Genomic DNA, 22816 nt, shown 5'->3' on the forward strand with positions numbered 1-22816 from the left:
ATAGAATCCTAATCCACCCCAACTTACATCACATGACCACTTAAGTTGTCACATGATCACTTAAGTGATCATTGGACCACTAATTACATAAAAATCAAAACTAAGGAATTAAAATAGCTAATCCCGTATGCAACCTAATTACCCATATTTTAGGCCCATAAAAGCGGGCTATTACATAGAAAACCCAAGGGATCAAAGGCCCAACATACATATAACCCAACCCTAGACTTATTTCTAAAGAAATAAGCCCATTTCGGTGATGAATCTGCATCAGTAGGTAGGATGAACACTAGGTTACAAGATCCCAGTAACCCAAATCAGAAAAGTAAACGAAAGTCAACCTTCTAAGATGAAGGTCAAACTTTAACAATCACTCACACACAGTTAGACCCAGAATACAGCAGTGATCTAAGGGTCAGATTAGGGCTAATTAAAGAATAGTCAAATCTGAAACTAAAAATTCAGGAATAGGAGAAATTTAATTACTCAAAATCAGAAAATCAATCACCCTGTAATGCTGGTCGAGTATCAATCTGAGATGCCTAATTCAATCCCCAAAATCTGAATCCAATCTAATGGTTAGATTAAAAGTAATTAGAGAAACTTCAGTTCTGAAATAAAACAAGACAGAATTAGGAGATTCCTTATAAAATCAGATCAGAAGCTCTGATAAGCAAGATACCCTGGTTGAAGGCCTCTTTGGGTAAGGCCTTCAATACCCCAAAAGAAGGGCCAGATCCGATGGTCAGATCTTGCAAGGTGAGAACTCAGAAATTAGCTCTAAAACAGAGCCGCCGCAAGGTATAAACATTGCTTTCTCAGATATAATTCAATACCAACAGAATATTAGAATTATTTTTAGACTATTGAAGATTGATTAACACAAATCAGAGAACCAAAACATAGATCAGCAATGACCGTCGATTTAGAAAATAGCTTAATTGCAGGAAAAACAGAGGGTAAGTGAAGAATAAGATAACTAATGGCTTCCCACCAAACCTGGACCAGAATCCCACTGTTCCCTAGGGTTTCCCACCCTCTACTGAATCGCACAGAACCATTGAAGCCAGAGCTCAAATTCCTTAATCATCAAAATCGTGAGGAGCCAATGGCTTTTACAAGCTATTTATAGAAGACTTAAAAACAGTCCCAATCTTACTACGAACGAAAATTCCTAATAGCTATTAGCAAACATAACTGAAATAAGAAACATAATCCTCTCATGCATGGTTGAGAAAGTTCAGAATAAAATAAACAACTTAAAAGGCAATCATTAAGCCCACGAGCTGAGCCTAGTTCTTCTCAAGCTGGGCCTTCTTTTTCATGCAGGAGTAAGTAATATCCACCTTGCCTGCATAACGGCTTGACAAAATATTTTGCAAGACACCAAACCAAACATCTTCATAATCCTAGAGGAACCAACCAAAAGGTATCCATGATGGTCTCAATACAAGGGTGGAGAAGAATCCACTCCAATCTCACCCACAATATCATTGGAATCCAACGAATCAATCTAACAGTCAAAAAATCGGAATGAGAATTTCCCCATCATTTTTAATGATGTGAAGTGCAACCACAAGAAGACAATGCAACTGTAAAGCTAGGTAACAAGTATGGCTAGTACCACATTGAATGAATGCAGTAACCTAAGGTTCATTATTAAATGGTTACTTGGGTATATCTAACCTTGAAACCACCAGAACTCATTCATTTAAAATCCAATTCCCAAACTTCTTTTATTGCTGGAAAACACATGCAAAAACCTTCATCATCAGTGTCGTTAATTGAATATCATGTATATTCAGCATGATATTTATTTTTTTCAACCCACGGCTTACAAAAAAAGTCCATTTCAAACTATTGCATCTTAGTTCCGAGAGTCATGCATTTATGGTTTACTTATCTCTCAATCCCCCCCCCTCCCAAAAAAAAAAAAGAATAATTGTAACAAAATAAAAGGGACAAGTTAAAAAAAATGATTCAAATAAAAAATATAAATAAACTAATAGATAGCACCAGTATGAATATACATTTTTTATTTACTCACTAATAGCTGCATAGTTAAAATCACGATTTTCCTTTTCGTTTTTTTAATAAAGAACCATATTTTAATCACTAGCACACTTTGTTTTAAATAATTCAACCAAAAAATAAAAACATAACTACCTCAACATCTCCAACACTGGCAGTGTGATGAACACTGGACTCATCTTCATTCCCAGTTTCTTCTTCTGCGTCATCTGGTCCAGAAAGTTCAGCTGAAGAAGCAGCGTCACCTGGAACTGCAAGACCCATAGCTTGGCCTAATTTCTGTAATACATCAGGATCATTCCAATACCTACAACACAAAACAAATTAAAAACAATGTGGCAAAAGATCAGATAAGTGACACCACAATCTGATGGCAGGTAAGACTTCCACAAATGTAAAACAATGACATGATATTCAAGTGTAGAATAAGTCTGGGAACCATAGAAACAAACATTCCTATCGTCAATTTCCATTAGCTGCACACATGATGATAGTAGTTGCCAAGCCAGGTATCTCACGTGCCAGATAAAGGCATACCCAGTGCACGAGGCTCCCGCTACTGCAGGTTCTAGGGAAGGGCATATGTACGCAGCCTTAACCCACACTTATTGCAGAGAGGCTGTTTCCTTGGAAAAATTCCAAAATCAGCCATTGAGAGTGGCTAATGGCAAAATTCATTTCTATGGTTCAAAATTCACACCAAATTCTATCTACATTGTTTTTAACCTCATCATTGCAGCTGGACCACCACTCTCGATCTCATCCAAAATAGGTTTCAATGATGGATCTTCCTTGATGCGTGCCATTCGTTCTTCAAGGTTTGTATGTGATGGATTTACCAAATTCTCCAGCATGGTAGACATTGATGGATCCTGCAAACATGTATGTTCCATCTTACACCATATCGATGTCATGAAGATTACCAACTGAACAAAACAGACTATTATTACCTGCATCAAAGCATTACCAAGTCTCTCAGCCATAGTCATGAATTGAGGATTGTGCATAACCTGTTGCATGGTAGAGTAATACTGTTGTGTATCCAATTCAGGTACACCATCTTCCCCAGCACCATGAACACTCTTTTGGAGATGCTCAGCCATCTGGTTGAAAGCAGGATCTTTTGCTATCTGTTCAGCTAATTCCTTTATGCTTGGATCCTATAAATATACCACATCAGACATGAATTAGAAGCAAAGAGATTGATAAAAAAAAAAAAAAGGCATACCCAGTGCACGAGGCTCCCGCCACTGCGGGGTTTGGAGAGGATCATAATGTATGCAGCCTCAACCGCGTTTTGCGCAGAGGCCGCTTCCCGACTCAAACCCGCGATCACTAGGTTGCAATAAAGCAACCTTACCATTGCACCGAGGCCGCCCTCTTAAGTAAAGAGATTGATATCAACCACAAATCTATTGCTTATAGAAGCAGCACAATTGAGCATGGTCCAAAGAACAATGAAAGAATAAAACAAACGCTGTGCTTTCTATCAACATAAAAACAGATATATGCAAGCAATTGTGAAACTTAGCCACAGAACACAACTCACATATCAAAGCATGAGGCAGAGGCACCCACATGTGATAAACAACAAATATGAACCTTAGCTTGCAAAGGTCAAAGGATATTCTACAAATAAAATAATGTTAAGCATGGCTTAGATACTAGGGTTGTAGAGCATGCAAAGTTTGCAAGTTGCCATCACAGGAAAAGATTGGCTGTTAATAGAAAAACAGATACTGACTTTCAACTAATATCACAAAAAAAATTATCCAAACCAAAACTCAACAATGGCCAACTCTTAGTATTATTACTCTTCCTAGGTTGATTTGAGAGTATTTTTGGGGGCGAATAATATATTCATTACCAAAAGGAAAAGAAAGAAAAACAATGCTACATACAAGGAGGAGGACCTCAATGGGGGGGGGGGGGGAGAGGAGATCCGAGAGAAGGCCCCGGGAGACAACAATATGCCTGTTCCTTGGGGAGGTAATACAAGAGGGGGGGGACCTAGGAATTTTGCTTATGAAATCAAAGAAGATAGAATCCCAAATCTGACGGAGAGATCTCGAGTTGGAGGACAATCTTCTAGAGTTGCGCTCCATCCAAATGAAAGAGATGGTCGCACCAAAAGCAAGCTTCCCAATCATATCACACAGAGTTTCCGGAGAATGTCATATTTACCCAGTCCCACTCTCTATAGAAAGGAAGGATTCTTCGTCTTCTAACCAGCAGTGTTCCAAAACTCCTGCCAAAATTGAGGAGAGGAGGCAATCAAAAATGAGATGGTCAATATCTTCAGTGGCAGTCCAGCAGAGGCAGCAGTTAGGGGGCATAGGGATATGCCGGTGGAGAAGCTTTTCATATAACCTGCTGTGTTTTCTGAATTTCTGCAACTTTTTTTTTCCATTGGAGCTCCTAGGCTCTATTTTCTTAGTAATTTCTGGTTGAAAACTGATCACAGGGCAGAGCGACTCCATCTTTACAGTTTCAGCCCAATCTGTTCTGTTTTGAACAGTCCAGCTTTGTCGCTAGTTGGAACCCTCCACTAGTTTGGGTTAACGAAAGGTAGAAGAATATGAGATTTATTATATTTACAATGAAACCCTGTTCATTGATATTACTATCATGGAACTAAAACTCGCGAGATCTCGGTTTTTCACAAGGTCGAGATGAGATGCCATACGAGATAAAAAAAAGGTGCAATATCTCACTCACCTTATATTACTTCCAGATCTCGTGAGAGAGTCGAGATCTAGACTCTGTCTCAAGCTATCTTATCCGAGAGGCTGTTCCATGACTGAGACTGTCATTTTGGTATACAGACACCTATCTATGCAAACCTTGATATACAGACACAAGACAGACACTTGTTTATATTATTCATAAATAAGCAAATACCCCTTATTTGAATCCAATAAAAATAGTTAAAAAATCAAATTCCAAAAGGAAAAAAAAGTCAACCCCACAGTTCAAGCACAAAAACAGGATTTTCGGCAATAGGTGCAATTTTCAACTTTCTAGTGTTGGGGTTTTCTCAAATCTAAAAATTCCATATATCTTAATATGGTAAAACATTGTTAAAAACCAAAGTGCGGTAAAATATTCATTTGTTTTGATGTCCAAAAATATATTTTTATTCAGAGCGATTTTGACAGCATTCGCGCACACCAAATTAAGTTTGACCGGTACATAACTCCTTCATAATAAATCAGATTAAAGAAATCTTGGACTTGTTGGAAAGCTTTCAAAACAAAAAAAAACAATTACTTAAATGATATTAGGCATAAATAAGTGTTTGTCCTAGATTCTGGTATAACTGTATAAGTGTTTGTCTTAGTTTCCCAGTAAGTGAAACTTCTATTTGGACTTTGTTTTTGCAAAATCTGATAGTGCTATTGTGTTTAAATGGCCTAAAATAGGCTGAGTACCAAGTTTTAGACCCAAACTAGGTCTAAAACCCACCGAAACCAGCCTTCGAGTTGAAAAAAAAAATTACACCAACTCGACCGAGATCTCGCGTGATCTCGAGTCAACTTGGTTTTTTCCAAGGTCAAAACCTGGTCGAGTTTCGAGTTTTAGTTCTTTGATTACTATAAAGCCCCTGTTTCTGAACTTCAATTCTATTTATTCCCACTCTTCTTTAATTTCCAAAATAGTCCAGTACTTGGACAGCTTTTCTATTTATCCCTCTGGGGTCAACAACCACTTCCATTTCCTATTCACAACTTTTCCCCTTTCCTCCACTCCCACCAACCTGACACCGTTTCAAAAGGAAAACCCTAAAATGGTTCTCCATCTGTTTTGCAAAAGATGGGCACCTATGGAATAGATCACAGGACTTCATGAGAACCTATTCCAATAGTAACTCCCAAATATGAAAAAGCTTGGAACAAGAACTCACCGAGATCTGGGTAATATCTCGGTTTTTTGCAAAACCGAGACGCAATGTTAGGCGAAATAAAAGGAATGCATTGTCTCGACCGAGACCTCGGTGGTCTCGGTCATCTCGGTGGGAAACCTTGGCATACAGAAACTTATTTATGCCTAACATCATTTAAGTAAATGTTTTACTTATGATATTATTCATAAATAAACAAATATCCCCTATTTGAATCCAATAAAAATAATTAAAAAATAAAATTCCAAAAGGATAAAAAGGCAACCCCTAAGTTCAAGAACAAAAACTGGAATTTTGGCGGTAGGTGCAATTTTCAACATTTAAATGTTGGGGGGTTTCTCAAATCTATAAATTCCACAAATCTTAATACGATAAAACATTGCTAAAAACCAAAAGTACGGTAAAATATTCATTAGTTTTGATGTCTAAAAAAATATTTTCATTCAGAACGATTTTGACAGCATTCACGCACACCAGAAGTGCGGTAAAATATCCATTTCTTGAAAGGGGGGTTGACTTTTTATCCTGTTGTAATTTATTTTTTTTTATTATTTTTATTTGATTCAAATAGGGGGTATTTGCTTATTGATGAATAATATCTTAAGTAAAAATTCACTTAAATAATATTAAGCATAAATAAGTGTTCTATCCTGGTTTCTGGCATAAGTGTCTGTCCTGGTTTCCCACCAAGTCAAACTCCTATTTGGACTTTGATTTTTCAAAATCAGATAGTCTCATTGTGTTTAAATGGCCCAAAATAGGCTGTATACCAAGTTTCATGACCAAACTAGGTCAAAAACCCACCGAAACAATCGAACGAGTTCAAGAAAAAAAAGTGCACCAACTCACCGCAATCTCGGTCCAACTCGGTTTTTGGCCTGACCGAAACCAGGTCCAAAACCGAGTTCTCAAACCATGAGAAAAAGTAGAGAACTCACCAGCAAAAAAGTCCTGATTAAGAAGCATTTTTGCAAATTGACACTGAACCTCAAAAAGCTTAAAACTTCCCAGGCTTCTACTCTCTGCTGAAAACTTGATCCGACTTGAATTAAATAAAACAGAACCCAAGAAACATTCAAATCATCAATCAACCATCCAAACCTGGTAGGAACCCACAACAAAGCCATGCACAAGCCCGATTGATATTCCCTCAGGCCATAACCAGAATATTATTAATCTCAATCAAAAAATGTGTGACAGAAGAGGACTGACCCTTTATTTATAGACTAGACTGACCCCTTTAATCCTATTTAGACAATGAATCAAAACTAAATAAGAATAGTAAAGGAATTCTTTTTCTAGACACGATTTATAATTCCTCATGACACTAGGTAACTAATTTAGACTAGTATTAAGAGTTTAACTCAAAAGAAAATAATAAAACCTAAAACTGACTTTAAACTCTGAAAAAAATCTAGGAAAACAAGAAATACAATTAATTGCATTACTGAAATATTGTGGACCCTAACCTACCGATTACTGGGTTCATATTTTAGGCCAGTTACAATTTTAACCCATAAACTAGTCCAAGGGGTTAGAACCCATCCATAACCCAAAGTTAGTCCCGTCCAGGCCCAATTGGGCAGTCTTGCCAGTATCATGATCGTTGGTGCAGATCAATACATTCTTTCAGCAGCAGCAATAGCCAGTGTGTTGATACTTTAGTCTCAATATTACCTGGAATTGTAGAACACTAGTTAGACTACAGTTGTCTCATGACTGTTCTCCTTCCTCCTTCCATGGGGTCAGAGAAAAAAAAAAACAAGTATTGTTTATTACCCTAGCCCACTGCCCTCTGTCGAAAGTCAAAATAAACCATTGGGACTAAAAAAGTTCACAACTTTCCATTTCTTTAACTGCATTCAGTACCTCCAAGTAGGTTGAGGTTACAATTGTAAACACCATTGGAAGTACATAAAGTTTTGTTCTCAAGATCTTCCACATATGACATATCCTCCTCATCAAACATTAACTCTTCCCCTACTTCAATTCTATTAATCGATTTGCTTTCCTTCTACCATTGGATTAAGTTCTTTGATTCCCCAGTCTTAATCAATGTAATTCTATTTCTGCTTCCATCTAATTTCTACATGATCAGTGGTGATTGCTAAAATCACCCCTTACACCATTAAGATCACCCCATGTGATCACCCACCACTCCCCCAAAAAATCAGGTGCAACTTCGAAAAAACATAATTTTTCAACATCGTCATACATGCTAATACTAGAGGAAGATGCAGATCTACTATATGTATTATTGTTTGACTGCTCTCTGAGCAGCTTCCTGTCACTAAAGAAGTAACCAAAGTAACAGCTACTGATTTAACTTGTAAAACTAGAAAGAGATTTCAATATATATATATAACCAAGGTTGGTTACGTTACTGTTTTTGCCCCGTCTTATTCCAAAAAGTTATTTAATGCAGGGGTAAAAAGGAGTGTTCAAATAGGACTTGCATGAAATGACTTTCAATTTTTTTAAAACCCCTTTTTACCCCTACATTAAATAACTTTTGGGAATAAGACAAGGGACAAAAAAAAGTAAGACTACCACTTTGGTGACAATAAATATGTATTTGTTGTCACCAAAGTGGTGAATTAACAAGTTATATATATACAAATGCCAGCCACATATGAAGGACCAAGTATTACAGAAAAGGGGCCATGTAAGCTTCTCTTCTGCATGCATATCTGAATCAATTCATTTCTTTAAGGCTGGTGGTAAATATCCAATGCTTTTTATTCTATAGCATATTACTGATGCAATAACAAAAAAAAAGGAGAATGCAAGAATGTGAAATAAAAAATGACTCTATTGTAGCCAATACAAAACAATTCAGATTGCCCAACTCATTCGTGTCTAAGAAGTAATACTAAGCAGGCAACGAGAAGAAATTACATTAAGGAGGCCAGTCATCGCAGAAAAATCAAAAGGATTGGAAGGAAATCCGGCTGCTGGCCCAGAAGCCGCCCTGCTTTGTCCTGACTGTGGCTCGACAGAAGATGTTTCAGATTTGCCCTCTGATGAACCAAATTTTTCTTCTGAAAAAGAAAAAATGGAAGTGTAAGGAATAGCACTTAAAACTTATGTAGTAAAAATCTCTAGAAAATGCTTGTTAAACCCAAGAATTCATGAATAATGCGATAGAAAACACAAAATCCACACCATATTGGTTTCCAATTTTCCATTAACATGAAAAGGGCATCTCCAAGAATCAATTCTAGTTAATGAAAGTGGCAGTCAAAGACTTCCTCCCATATTACTGTTAAAACTTAAACCAACAGATTCTGTACCAAACCTCACCCCCCACCCCGAAAAAAAAACAAAGGTTCCTCCAATGCAAGAGCGCTTCCATGGATCTGCCCGAACCCGTTTGGGAACCCAGACCAAGAACCGGATCCAAATCTGGGTTTTAAATCTAGTAGGATAATTAGAAATTTATTTTCTTTAAAAATATGTAATCTTTTAATTTTATAAGTTTGGCTACATAGGATATCTAGTTTCCCAATTGTTCAGAGTTTCCTTGTTAGAATTTGTTTCCTAGTTAAATAGGTTCCCCTTGCTAGTTGGGTTTTCTTCTTTTAAATAGCTTGTATTAAGATGAAATTTCAGATTTGAAAAAAAGAAAAGTAGAGTTTTGGTTGAAACCGGCGAGGCTGGTTGTGTGCACGATCTTCTCCTCTCCCCCCTTCTTCTATTATTCGACCTCTCTCGCATCCCATTTTCTCTTTCTTCCCTCCCCTATGAGTCCCCTCTTCTTCCATTCTTCTCCTCCTTCTGTAACCCCTGTTCGGTTCCAACGTAAGTTGCACCCCCTCTCCTCAAAGTGTTACCATTGATCTCCTTAATCCCTGTTCCTTTTGTTCTCAGAATATGGAAATCATCTACTTACCTTAGAGCGACCCATCCTGCCGAATCTGCTGAATTTGAGCCCCTAATCCGGTCGTGGTTGTGAGTTGCAGAGTCGAGTTCAAAGCTGGTCCTCTACTCTCCGCTGGAATTAGTTTCAGAAAACTTACTCTAATTTTGCAATTGATTATTGGTTGTAATGTTGCTTGCAACCAGTCGGGTCTTTAGTCACAAACCGAGCCTCAAAATTCCAGCTTGATTGGGTTCCAATTGATTGAGTTTCTTCAATCATAACCAAGAGATGTTAGTGTGTTACCGATGGTTTCTGTTCTGTAGAAAAGGAAGAAACATGGTTTGAGAACTCTCGGCCGAGTTTCTCGGTTTTTCAAAATCTCGAGTCGAGATCACATACGCATTCTAAAAGTGCAGTTTCTCGGCGAGATCTCGAGATCTCGGTATTGTCTCGGCCCAGCCAAATAGGTCCAATTTCCTGATTTTTTTCCTGATTTTTGTAGTCATAAAAATGCAATTTCTCGCCGAGATCTCGAGATCTCAGCAAGATCTCGGTATGGGTTAGGGATATGGGTTTTGGCCCCTTATTTGTGCCCAGTTGACCCATCTAACAAAACAACTTAAACTAAGCTATGGACAGAACTCGAAAATCTTGCCAAGTTCTGTCCACAGCTCTAAAGAGGGAAAACAGCCCTCTCCCCCAATTTTCTTCCTATTTCCTTCAAATCTTGGGTGGATTGCATGGTTTCAAGTGAGATTCAAGTGCTAAATTGAAGATTCAACTCCAACAGTCCAAGAATCATCACCTATTTATAGGATTTCAAAGGTATTTTCTAGTTTTCCCCAAATCTATTTTTTTCAAAAAAATTTGTGTAATCCTTGATAGATTCATGTGGTTTTGATATATGTTAAACATCTTTGGCCGATCTATCACTTGATGGAGTCGGATTTATTTTTCAGTTATTAAATTTTTTATTATACTTTTTGGAAAAATAAATGATTTATTTGAAAAAAATATGATGAATAGTGATTGTTTGAAAATGATTTTCATATATGTTAAACAACTTGGGATGCTCTACAGCCCCATGGCTCAATTTTTTATTTTCACCCATTAAAAAAATTATTTTATTTTTCAGATTTAATAAATATATTATAAAAATTAAAAATATATATATAATATTAAGGAAAAATACTTGTTGTTTATGGAAAATTATGTACAACATATGTACATAATGTTCAACTTCAAATGGTGTCAAATACATCATTACATTCTATTTTTCTTATACTTTAAGGTATAAATATATTTTTTTTAAATTCAAAATATTATTTTTAATTAAGAAATAAATACTAAGGTTAGGGGATAAATAAGAGATAGTTATTTCATAGTTGTAGTAGCTTGACATTACATTTAACAGTTATGAATAGCATATTTTAAGTCTTGAATACCTTACTTTAAGTGATCCATGGTTATTAATACATACTTTTTTAGGTAACAGTGTAAAATATAAGACATTTTATACAAAATGTCTGATATAGCATAGCAACATGGAGTCCCGATGTCTGCAGACAAAAAGAAATCCAAATGCAATTATTGTGGGAAGTTGCTATCTAGAAGAGCCACCAGGTTAAAGCAACATTTGTCTGGTACAGGCAAGGATGTTGCCTCATGCCCAAATGTACCTACCCAAGTCAAAGTGGCAATGGCACTACACTTGAAATGAGGAAGAATAAAGAAAGCTGAGAGGGAAAGAATGCAACAACAGTTTGATGAGGCAGTATTAGAGAGGCCTGGTGTAGAGCTCCGTGGCGGAGATGATACTGACTTTAGGCCTCCACCTGGTGAGTTTCAATCAGAGGCTGAATGGAGAATTTACCAGCAGACTTTGGCTGAGAGTAGACAAGGTTTTCATTTTGAGAACATAAGAGCATATGAGCAAGCAAGAGGAGCTGGTGGATCTGGCTCAGCTGCACCAGTGCAAGAAGATGAGAGGAGGAAAAGCACTGGGACAAGAAATATACCACGACCCCCAACCCGACTATGAGTACAATCTCCCGATCCCATTTTTTAGCAGGATCCCACAATTTTTAGGCAACAAGATGCCTACCAGCCAACCATCCCGCAAATGTTTGGTGGTAAACAAGAGGAAGCACGAAAAGCCTTCAGCAAGTTCATGCTTTACTATGGCATTCCAGCCAATGTAGCACAAGGAACATATTATAATGCATTCCTTGATGCTGCAAGGAGGGCTGGCCCAGGATGGAAGAGGCCTTCACCACATGAATTATACAATGTATGTTTGCCTCAAGAGGTACAGGAGCTGAAAGATTACATTGATGGTTTGAAGCCAATGTGGGAGACATATGGGATTACTCTTATGGTTGATGGTTGGACTGGACCTACTAGACTGTCCATCATAAATTTCATGGTCAGTTGCAATGGGAAGACTGTATTCTTGAAGTCTATCGATACATCAAAGCATGTAAAGGATGCATCATACTTGTATAAGGAGTTGAAGCAAGTGATGGAGGAGGTAGGAACAAAGAACGTTATCCAAATTGTGACAGATAACGGTTCCAACTTTAAAAAGGCTGAAGAGAAATTGATGAATAAGAAGAGTAAGAGGATCCGGCTCTTTTGGACTCCATGTGCAGCCCATTCTATTGATTTAATGCTGAAGGACATGGGGAAAAAGACTTTGGTGGCGGGTGTGGTAAATAGGGCAAGACAAGTGACAACTTTTGTGTATAACCATGGTTATGCTTTAGCCTTGTTGAGGGAGAAATGCAATGGAGATTTAGCGAGGCCTGGTGTCACTTGATTTGCCACCAATTACATTGCATTGAAGAGCTTTCAGACTAAGGTGATAGGTCTGAGGTCTATGTTTGCAAGTGAACAATGCTTTGATTGGCAAGGCTCTAAGTCAAAAGAAGGGAAGGCAGCACAACGGACCATTGCAAGTGATGGATTTTGGAAGGACTTGCACAAAGTGGTTGCCATATTAAAGCCAACGGTTGCAGTACTGAGGATGGTTGATACAGAGAAAAAGCCTACCTTGGCCCACATTTATGTTGCCATTCAAAAAATGAAGGAAATGGTTAGAGCGGTTATACTTCGAAGTGCAAAGTCCTACATTAACATCATTGATGAGCGGTGGGAGAAGCACTTGAGTCATCCATTGCATAAAGCTGGTGAGTTCAACATACTTTACACTTTAAATTTTAAAACTTTTTTACATTTACATATTCAAAACCCAAAGGCATTAAGTCGCTAACAAATCATATTTGTGGTGTCTACTTTACCAACATACTATTTGAATCCAAAGTATCAGTACTCCCATGATCTTGGGCTAGACACAGATTTGTTAGAGGCAGTTTAAGCTGTCATTGAGAAGTTGGAGCCCAATTCAAAGATACAAGTTGCCTGCAATGATGAGGTGAGAGTATGGGACTTTGTTACTTTGGTAGTTAGTTTATGAATGTAATTACTAAATAGGAAATACTAATGCCTCAAATTGAAAATAGATCAAATACTTCAGAGAGGCCTCAGCAAGTTTCGGTCGACAAGCTGCAGTGGAGGGTAGACAAAAGTCAGACCCTGGTAGGTGGCATGATATTACATTTATGCATTATAATTTTATCCCTTTAGAACGTACATATTCTTAATATTCTATATTTGTAATGCAGCCGACTGGCTCTATGGTACAAATTCACCCAACCTGAGGAAGGTAGTAGTGAGAGTGTTCTCACAAACTTGTTCATCCTCCGGATCTGAGCGCAACTGGAGTACATTCTCATTGATACATTCAAAGAGGCGGAACAGGTTGGGTAGCGAACGACTGGGGCAGCTTGTGTATGTACACTACAATATGATGTTAAGGATGAGGCACATACGTGAAGGAATTTAGGCCAATGATAAAGAACCCATTGAACTGTCCAACATTTTCCAGCAGGACTCTGATGACGATAAGGATCCTCTATTCCAGTGGGTGAGGGATCGTGGTACACCAGATATAGATCAGCCTAGGGGTAGGCCCGACCCCACCATTGCGTCTGTAACCGATACTGATGCTGATGAATATATGTCGTCGCAAGAGGGGCGTGCACATGCAGAGTCACCGAAACCTTTTGAGCCTGTTGTAGGAAGTCCTGCTGCTGATGATGATGACAGTGGTGATGGTGGTGATGGTGATGGTGATGGTGATGGTGGTGATTGTGATGGTGATGGTGGTGGTGGTGGTGGTGGTGGTGGTGGTAGCATGCAGAGTAGCAGTTATTATGATGATTGTCATGAGGGGATGCGCAAGCAGTACCAGTATGAAGTGGGAACGCAGGAGGACCCTGTGCGTTTCACAGGTAAGTCTCAGTTTACGAATGCCACTCAAGATCAAGACCATGGTGGCCACTCTAAAACATACAACAAAAAGAAGGGTCGCAAACACTCACATCAGTCACATGCTCAGGATGATGACAGCAGTATGAACACCATGCTTGCAAGTTTCAGAAGCATGAAGTATAGATAGTACTAGTGATCATCAGTCATGGCATTCATCTCAGCATCATCACGGCTATGACTATGGCCAGGAGAGCACCAGTTCTGAATATAGTGGCTATGGTCAATATGGGCAGTTAGCAGATGAGTATGACAGTCAAAGCTCTGGGTCAGGTTTTGGGTACATATTCCCAGTCCCAAACCAGCCATACATGCCTCAAACTCAATATGACAGTAGCAGTGGATCTTACACCTCATACCAACAGCCTCCCATTACCCTAAGATAGGGAGATTGGCATATGTTAATGATAACGCTTATATGGAGGCTGTATCATACTATGCGCAACACTTCAGCAATTTTATGACATGGGAATTCTTTGTGGAGCAATATGGGGATGAATTTATTGCTCGATCACATTTTATGTAACAAATTCAGAGAACATTGATGTAATGTACTTTTTATTTGAATGTTTTGATTGATATGTACTAATTAGAATGTTTTGATTGCTAATTTGCTATGTTTTACTAAACTATGTGTGGAGTAGGTTGTTTTAATAAGACTCGTCGCCTACCAACCTATGGTCCAAAGTGAAACTCATATTTGGACTTGTTTTTTGGAAAATCTGGGCATGCCATTGTGTTTGAATGGCCTGAAATAGGCTGAATACCAAGTTTCAAACCCAAAATATGTGTAAAACCCACCGAGTTGGGGGTCCAAGTAAAAAAAAAAAAACTTGCAGCAACTCACCGAGATCTCGACTCGTCTCGGTTTCTGGCTGGGCCGAGATGCCACCAAGACCTGAGTTTTAGAACCTTGGGAAGAAGACGACCACGGTGACAGGTTGTTAAACGTCACCATAACCCCTCCCTTTCCAATTACCCGTCTCTTTTACTCTTACCTCTGTTTTGTCCTTTATTTTTGTTTGTTACAAGTTGATCCCTACCCTTTAAACCTTATTACCCATTTTGTTCATTCTTTTAGCCTTCCTTAATAACCCTCACCTAATCTGAATATTTACAATTTTGCCACAACTAATGCAAAAGTTGACCTCAACCCAAGGAAACCAGCGGGAGATCGATTGCAGCAGGATTGATACAAATGAAAGGAACAGCAGCAGGTTCAAGACTGAGGTCTAGTGAGCTTCTAAGGGACCCGAAGCAGTCCTCCAAGTATCACTCTGATTGGGAGGAAGAGTGGTGAGATCAAGACCTTCAAATCAGCAGCAGTGAACAAGGAACTGATGCAGCCGCAAGTGTGGAAAGTGATCTTCTTTGCCTCTGGACAGCAATAGCAGATTCAGTTGTTGTTTAGGATGCTCCCTAGGTCTTCACAGATAGCAGCACATGATTGCAGTCACAAAACAGCAGGAACAGTAGGGAATTGAATAAGAGAAGAAGGGAAAAGGGATAAGGAGATTCGGCACTCTCAGCTCTAGGAATTTGGCTCTCTCAGCCAGGCTTCCCAAGCCCTTCATGTCACACACATGGAGACAAGAGAAAACTAGCTCAAAGCAACAATAATCAACTTCATTACATCGGCTCCTTGGCTTCTAAAAGCCTAACATATAAATAAGTGGCAATGACTTGCTCCTCAAGTTACAAAAATTAGAAAGTTTTAAGACAAGTCCTAAAATTGGAAACTATAAAAATAGAAACAATAAAATAACAAGTCTCTTATAAGGCTGAGACTTGGATTACAAGAAATGAAACTAAAATAGAAACTTCTAAATAAAAGCTAAGCAACTAAAATAGAAACTTTAATTTAGAAACAAATAGCTAATAAAATAGAAATTAGGTCTATGCCAAAATAGAAACTGACTTAATAGCAGCTTTTAATAGAATATTCCACCAGCATCCAGCACCTAATCTTCACACCAGCAGTCCATATCATCCCCAAATCACTGTTTACATGAACAGTAACTCGTGGTACTGTTCATATGAACAGTAACTCTCTTTTTTTGGGGGGGGGGCGGGGAGGGAATTCTGTCTGTCTTCTTCATGCTTCGATCTATATCAACAACTTTCAATTGTTGAGCTGTGTTATTTGGGTGGGCCCATAAGCGATCCAATAAGGGTTCTTCCAGCCCGGATTGCACCATCCTCCTTTCTCACCAATGGTGTCGTGTTAGTGGTCTTTATTACAGTTGCATCTCAATACGCTCCCTAATATATCACATGTGGAACACCAACCCTCCAGTTCACTCCTAAACGGCTTTATCCTTCATTGTCGTTCAACACACCCATTCCAAACACCCTCCATCAGGATTATGCTTATCATGGTTTGAGGAACCGATATCAGATCGGTCAGATCGGCCAATTCATATCGGTATTGATAGAGGCCGATATCAATTCCTTGACAATCCTATATCGGTAGATCGGTACGGACTTAAGGGTAAAAACTTTTTTTTTTTTTTTTTAAAACACTGATTTTTAATGAAAAAAATAGGGGTAAATTCGTCCGAAACAGACCGATACGAGCCGATCCAGTATCGGCCAAGACCGCTACCAATACCGATTACTAAATCCTTGATGCTCATTCTATGGATATGTTTGCTTTTTTTTATAGGCAAAAAAGCAGAAGATGTATATCACTAATAAGTGCACAGAACAACATGTTTACTATAAGTTTCAACAGAGAAGAAGAAGAAGAAAATCTTTCAACACCTTCAAATATTGTGGGAGTTATAACCCCGTCTAGCAAAAAATTCAGCTCTAAATGAATTGATGGCCATCGAAAATCACTTTTAGTTGCATGTGTGAAACCCACAACAGTGCAAATAAATTATAAATGTGAGAAGGACCACCACATTGAAATAGTCATATTACACTTCAAGACCAAATCAGCTTCAGAAATTATGGGTCTTGATCGAGAGCTGGTCGAACATCGGTTAAATGAACCCATGTGCACAAGCGGTGCACATCTAGCTGACTAAAAGTCAATACATTATACTACATAATAGTTATCATCAACCCTAGCAAATACACCCAAACTATATAATCCCTTAAATGCACTCTGGTTAACATAATTATAGGTTTCAGATGCTGTCTAACAGGCAGGATCACAGTTCACAAAGACAGACCAGATTAAAGAGAAAATTAATATCACAAAATCCACAACTTTGATTATGATAATTTTCTGGTTGAGTAATCCCTTTGATAAGATAAACAAAGGCCAAAAATTCAATGGAATCCAGGGTATCCGTAGGAAGCTTAACTCGGAATTATTTGATGAATAAATTCAGACAGCCAAGTGTCATTGTCTGACATCTAACAGAGTAATTGGTTATTTGGTTCTGTCCAGAAAAGTAGGAGATTATAAAGGCAAGACACTTATCTCGAATCTCGATAGAGAGATTGATCCAAGAAGAATCAGTAATTGTGGTCCACGAAAATAGGAAGTTGTAACCTCTTAGACTCCTTAATTGATAACAATCTTCAACAGATAATCATACAAGTCAGAAAATAAGAACCAAAAGGTCTCTTAGGTTGATAAGAAGACTTCTCCAACAGCTACAACCTCTTAACAACCGATTGTAGTAAATACTGGAAAAGATTTAGGGAAAAAAACAACTAAACAATAGCATACGTGGGCAAGAAGTCAGACCTGGATATAGAGCACTGCAGAACAAAATAAGGAGAAGAAAAAGGGATATGACCAAGGCCTCTCACCTGTGGCCTTGGTCGGTCTCTCACAGCACACAAAGGCAGCAAGCCAATTTCTTCAACTCAAATCGTGGGTGTGTGTAGGAAGCCCCTTTTTAGTTGATAAACAGCAACAAGGATCCCTCTTTGAGTGGGAAAGGAGATCTCCTTACAAAATTGAAATCCTCATATTAGAAACTAAATACAAAAGAGAATCTAACTTGCAACCCTTTAACAAAATACAAACAATCCCTAAATTAGAAAATACTACTACATAGAAGAAATCTATATCAAAATAGAAACTAAATAAAGCTACTAAGAGTCCCCCACACATGGACAGTCTAACACATAGTAGTGGGCCTCAATCTGGCCCACAAAAGTGGACCAATAGCTGGGCCCAAAGGCCTAGGCTGGCTGGTGCTGGCTTTCTTCTCTTCAACCTTCCTCAAACTACATCATCCTTTCTCCAAATCTTTCCCACTCAACATAGATCTCCACTTTTAATATTTAACTCGTCAGAATTAAAGCTCCTAATAAGTAATGTTGGCATACATGTCTACAGATCCTCATAAAACATCTAGAGAAACCACCATTTGCAAACATGACTAAACTGCAGCAGACCTGCTAAAAGACACATGTCATTTGAGCTGAACAATGTTAGAGGGCTTGCTTTCACCACTTTGAAAATTCAAAGGGCTTTAATAATCCACCTTGTTATCTTCAAACCAACCCTCGATGAAGATCTCTGAATGCACCAGGATGGAAGAGCTAAAAGAGTAAGGAGCAGGCCTAAAATGACTTTGGGAGAAGTGGTGTCTTCTTGAATAGATTGTTTTGAATACAGTTGAATAGCAAAATAGGATCCATGTAGCCAACCCCATTTAGTTCAGACTTCAGATAAGGCTTACTAGTTTAAGTTAATGTAAAATTAGGGTTTCACAACAACTTATAGCATACAGAGGAAATCAATGAAGCAACAACCCAGAAAAGCAATTGGCTAGGTAAAAATGAAAAGATGTAGCAGCTGTTCGGGGAAAAATATGAATCCTTCTAGTGCAAGGAGCACTGAAAATTAGGATTTTCAGGGCAAAGTTGGGGTTGGGGTTAAGAAGATGGTGGATAGTGATTAGAAGAAGGACTGGAATTGATTCTGTCAGAAGTGGGAAGAAATAGCAAGCTGATTCAAGTCACCCCATGGATAGGCTAGCTAACTGAGTAAGGATTGATAAGAGCAGGCTTGGGTACTTGCATGGCAGAGTTTCAACAATGAGGGGCTGGGACAGATGGTGTTTGTTATGGGGTGCAGGAAGAACAGTATAACGCTTAAGAATAGAGTCGACGTGAAGAAGAATCACTCTCTTATAACGAGGAATGTACAAGTACAGCATGCCTTGGGTGAAACAAGTCCTAATAGTATTAGTTCTTTCTAAGCACTAAGAACTCCAAAATGCACTACTAATTGAGACCAAACCATCTAGGATATAACATTCCTATGCCAGTCATCCAGCATTGAAAGGCCTCATAAAGACTCTAATCACTATCAAGTCCCCCTAAAAAATTAAGAATCCTCAAATTATCCCTGCTTCAGCAGATTTAGAGGCCACCCCCCCCCCCAAGAAAAATAAATCAAACTTGGACTGACCGTATCTAATAAGCCACCCAACTTGTGACAACTACTTTCACTCACTGAACAACCCTATGTAGAAACACAAATCCAACCTTAGAAGACCATTTTTGGGTCGAACCCATAAACCAGAAACTTTGAAATGGCCATTTCTTCTTTTTGGCTTACCGAGCTTTTGGGAACCAAATCACACCTAATTGGTGACTCATTTCAAGTTGCCAAAAATTCTCACCTCCATAAGCACTCATATTAGAAAACCTGACCAAACTTCTGAAGGTTAAGACCCCAAGAGAGTACACAAAGGGTGTTCCTTAGTTTCACGTGTAGCTAATGCTGTCAGAATATGAACTAAAGCAAATGGAGTGTATCTGGAAGCAACTTCCCTTATAAACCATGGACAAACTATTTTTCAATATCAACCTGTAATTGGAGGTATTTAACAAGGAATTGCATAAACAGAAAGTAAGAAAGCACTTCACAAAAAAGAAAGGGTAAATTACACGTCACCCCCTGGTTTTCAAACGAAACTCAAATCACCCCCTGATTTTTGAAAATACTCATCCATCCCCCTCTATAGTAACGGTGTTAGTCTGCTGTTAGTTATTAGTGTGAAAGGACTATTTTACCCTTGTACTAAAACATTAGAATTAAATTTACAATACTACCCTTCAAAATCTATGTTTGGATGTCAAGGATAGTTTAGGGATTTAAATTTATTTAACTGGTTGACATAATCACCTAACAACATAAAACAAATGGTAGGGACTAATTTGTCATATTGGGGTCTAATACAGGGGATGGTTTGAGTATTTTTCAAAAACCAAGGGGTGACGTGTAATTTAACCAAAAAGAAAAGATGAATCTGGCTTCAAAGTCGGTTCGTAACCAAGCTATAATATGAGAGAGACGCAAGGGTGCTCGTAGATCAGCTCGAACACCCGCGAGGCGAGGCTCCCTACTTGCCAGTTGCCAGAGAGCATTTCTCCATCGAGACGCTAACTCCTGATCTCGTGTTCCGCTCCGCTTACGGGGTCTTTAGACAAGTTCCTTTCAGAAAAAGGGCCTCGTTTGCCAGGGGTTCGCGGCATAAATCGCAAAGCAGGTCCTGAGGATAAGGTCAGAGTTATTCCAGCATGTTTGTTCTATAGTCTTTTATTAGAAGAAGTGGTTGGGGGTCGGAGGCCGGTGGCCGGCGGCCTGTAGCTCTAATAGCGAAGAAAAAGTGTGCGGTTCTTCGCTGTGGGCCAGCAGCGCTATAAAGAAAGGATGCAGGTTCGGCTACAGGCCTCCAAGTTTCACTACTCCCTGGGACTTGCAGACACTGAATCAGCGGAGGGCCAAAACCTGCTTCTGCAGTTGTGATTGAAGAAAATTCTTAACTAGCTAGTAACTACACATCAGGAGACATGAATAGATAAATCTACAGAGCTTAGTATCAACCATTGATCTTAAAATGGTTTTAAACTAATCACTAGAAAAATTTATATCCCATTCCGATAGCAATGATTATAATTAATGCAGTCATAGGCTTACCAATCAAGTCCAATTAGCAGCCGGTACAGATGTAAGAGACAATAGAAACGGTACTCAAAGGAAACTTTGGTAAGAAACATTGCCCAACATCAATTTTTCACAACTTATAAGAAAAAGAAGAATGGGGCGTGGGAGATTTTTAAACTATATATGTTGTTCTGAGAAACAGTTCAGAGTGGATAACTACAGTAGTACGACTAAATGAGTGACGCAAAACACATAATCATTAGAACTACTTATGAGTTAGCCACGTAGTCATTAGAACTACTTATGAGTCAGCCATAAACCATTAGAACTTCCATCGACAAACTCTGTTTTGAGGGGTATGAAACGATGGACAATTTCTAACATGTAAAATGCCAAGCCAGATTCGCTACCTATAGCCGCAACTCACTTCACTACAAGACCACTGTAAAATAAATCTGATTGCGCAACATATCAATTTTCATAATCAAAACAATGATGTGCAAAAGGCAAGAGCAAGAAAAGAATATGGAAATGGAATCCAAAAATCCATCCAGTGATTCTGTGTACCATCGCTGCAAGAGGTTGGAGGATCCTTCTGCAAATTTGATGACATGATAAGCAGCTGCATCAGCAAGAAAAAATAATTAAATGAAAAACTTGAACCTTATAAGTGTAAACCCTTGATAAACACATTAGTTACATGCAGGGTTATCCAAGCTCCTTATTCTCTAAACCCTGCAAACCGAAGATCACAAATATAATTTTTCATACCTGACGGTAGAAACCCTAAGTGAGCCCCTTAACAATCACGCCGGTCCCCGATTACGCAGAAGGCCCCCGCCAATCCTGTATCTACGGACAACAGGTTGAACACTCTCCTCGATCCTAAATACCTCAGAACCCACAGAATTGTCAAATACCTGCAGATATTGAACACCAGTGGGCCACCTCAATCCGCATCGCAGATATCGAATGGCTCTTAAATGTGGTAATTTTATGGTTGGATATCTCTTAGGGGAAATTACGTGTACACCCCTTGTATTTGGCCTAAAACATTAATAAATCTGAGGTTTCAATAACCACTTTATTTATTCACTCTTTTTTTGTTTTGAGAAAATTTCACGAACACCCCCTAAAAGTATCTAATATCTCATAAATTTACCATATTTCGTCAAAATAGCAAACTTCCCCTTGAAGTTAAGGAGGGTGACCCCAAGATAAAATGTTGATTTTACCCTCTTAGTTATTTAAAATGAAATATTCGTTTTAACCCCAAAGTTGAAATATCCATTTTAACCCTAAAATATCAACCTTCCCCCTTCTTCCCTCTTCTTCCCTATTCCAACAATCTACCTCCTCCCCCAAAAACCCTAACTCGATTAAGGATCCTAAAAGTTATTCTTATTTCTTGTACCGAGCTACCTCATTGTACATCAAGATCGATGGCATCTCCACTCTCCGCCCGTCTTTTCCTCTCCAAAATCATAAATTCTTCGGCTCAAAAGCTTCCCCTTCTGATCTACATCCATGGCGGTGGCTTCTACATCGAAACCCCCTTCTCCCCTCTTTATACCCCTTATGTATCATCTCAGTCGCGGAGGCTAACGTGGTTGCTGTATCTGTGCATTATAGGAGATCAGTTATGATGATTCATGAGTAGAGCTTCAATGAGACGCTTCACATTGCAATGGGAACGGCCCCGAAGAATGGTTGAACGAGCAAGGTGATCTGAACAGAGTGAGTGTGATGGGAGATAGCGCAGGTGCTA

At 38.7% G+C, this 22816-nt stretch overlaps 1 protein-coding gene across 2 annotated transcripts in view; it reads right to left on the reverse strand.

The window, feature by feature from the left end:
- The window catches only part of LOC122655570 (ankyrin repeat domain-containing protein 2A-like), a 32233-nt gene extending 10275 nt beyond the window's left edge, over positions 1–21958 (reverse strand). The window contains exons 1-6 of one of the 2 annotated variants that reach the window (XM_043849780.1): positions 21820–21958; positions 21616–21671; positions 8831–8973; positions 2982–3191; positions 2758–2924; positions 2167–2338 (exon numbers count right to left, since the gene is read on the reverse strand). In XM_043849780.1, coding sequence (XP_043705715.1) covers positions 2167–2338; positions 2758–2924; positions 2982–3191; positions 8831–8973; positions 21616–21661 — 738 coding nt within the window. In that variant the 5' untranslated portion in view covers positions 21662–21671; positions 21820–21958. The remainder of the gene's footprint in view (positions 1–2166; positions 2339–2757; positions 2925–2981; positions 3192–8830; positions 8974–21615; positions 21672–21819) is intronic. The other variant, XM_043849781.1, reaches the window with a different exon arrangement.
- Positions 21959–22816: the final 858 nt, after the last annotated feature.

The sequence above is a fragment of the Telopea speciosissima genome, chromosome 3, assembly GCF_018873765.1.
Source record: "Telopea speciosissima isolate NSW1024214 ecotype Mountain lineage chromosome 3, Tspe_v1, whole genome shotgun sequence".
Classification (NCBI taxonomy): Eukaryota; Viridiplantae; Streptophyta; class Magnoliopsida; order Proteales; family Proteaceae; genus Telopea; species Telopea speciosissima.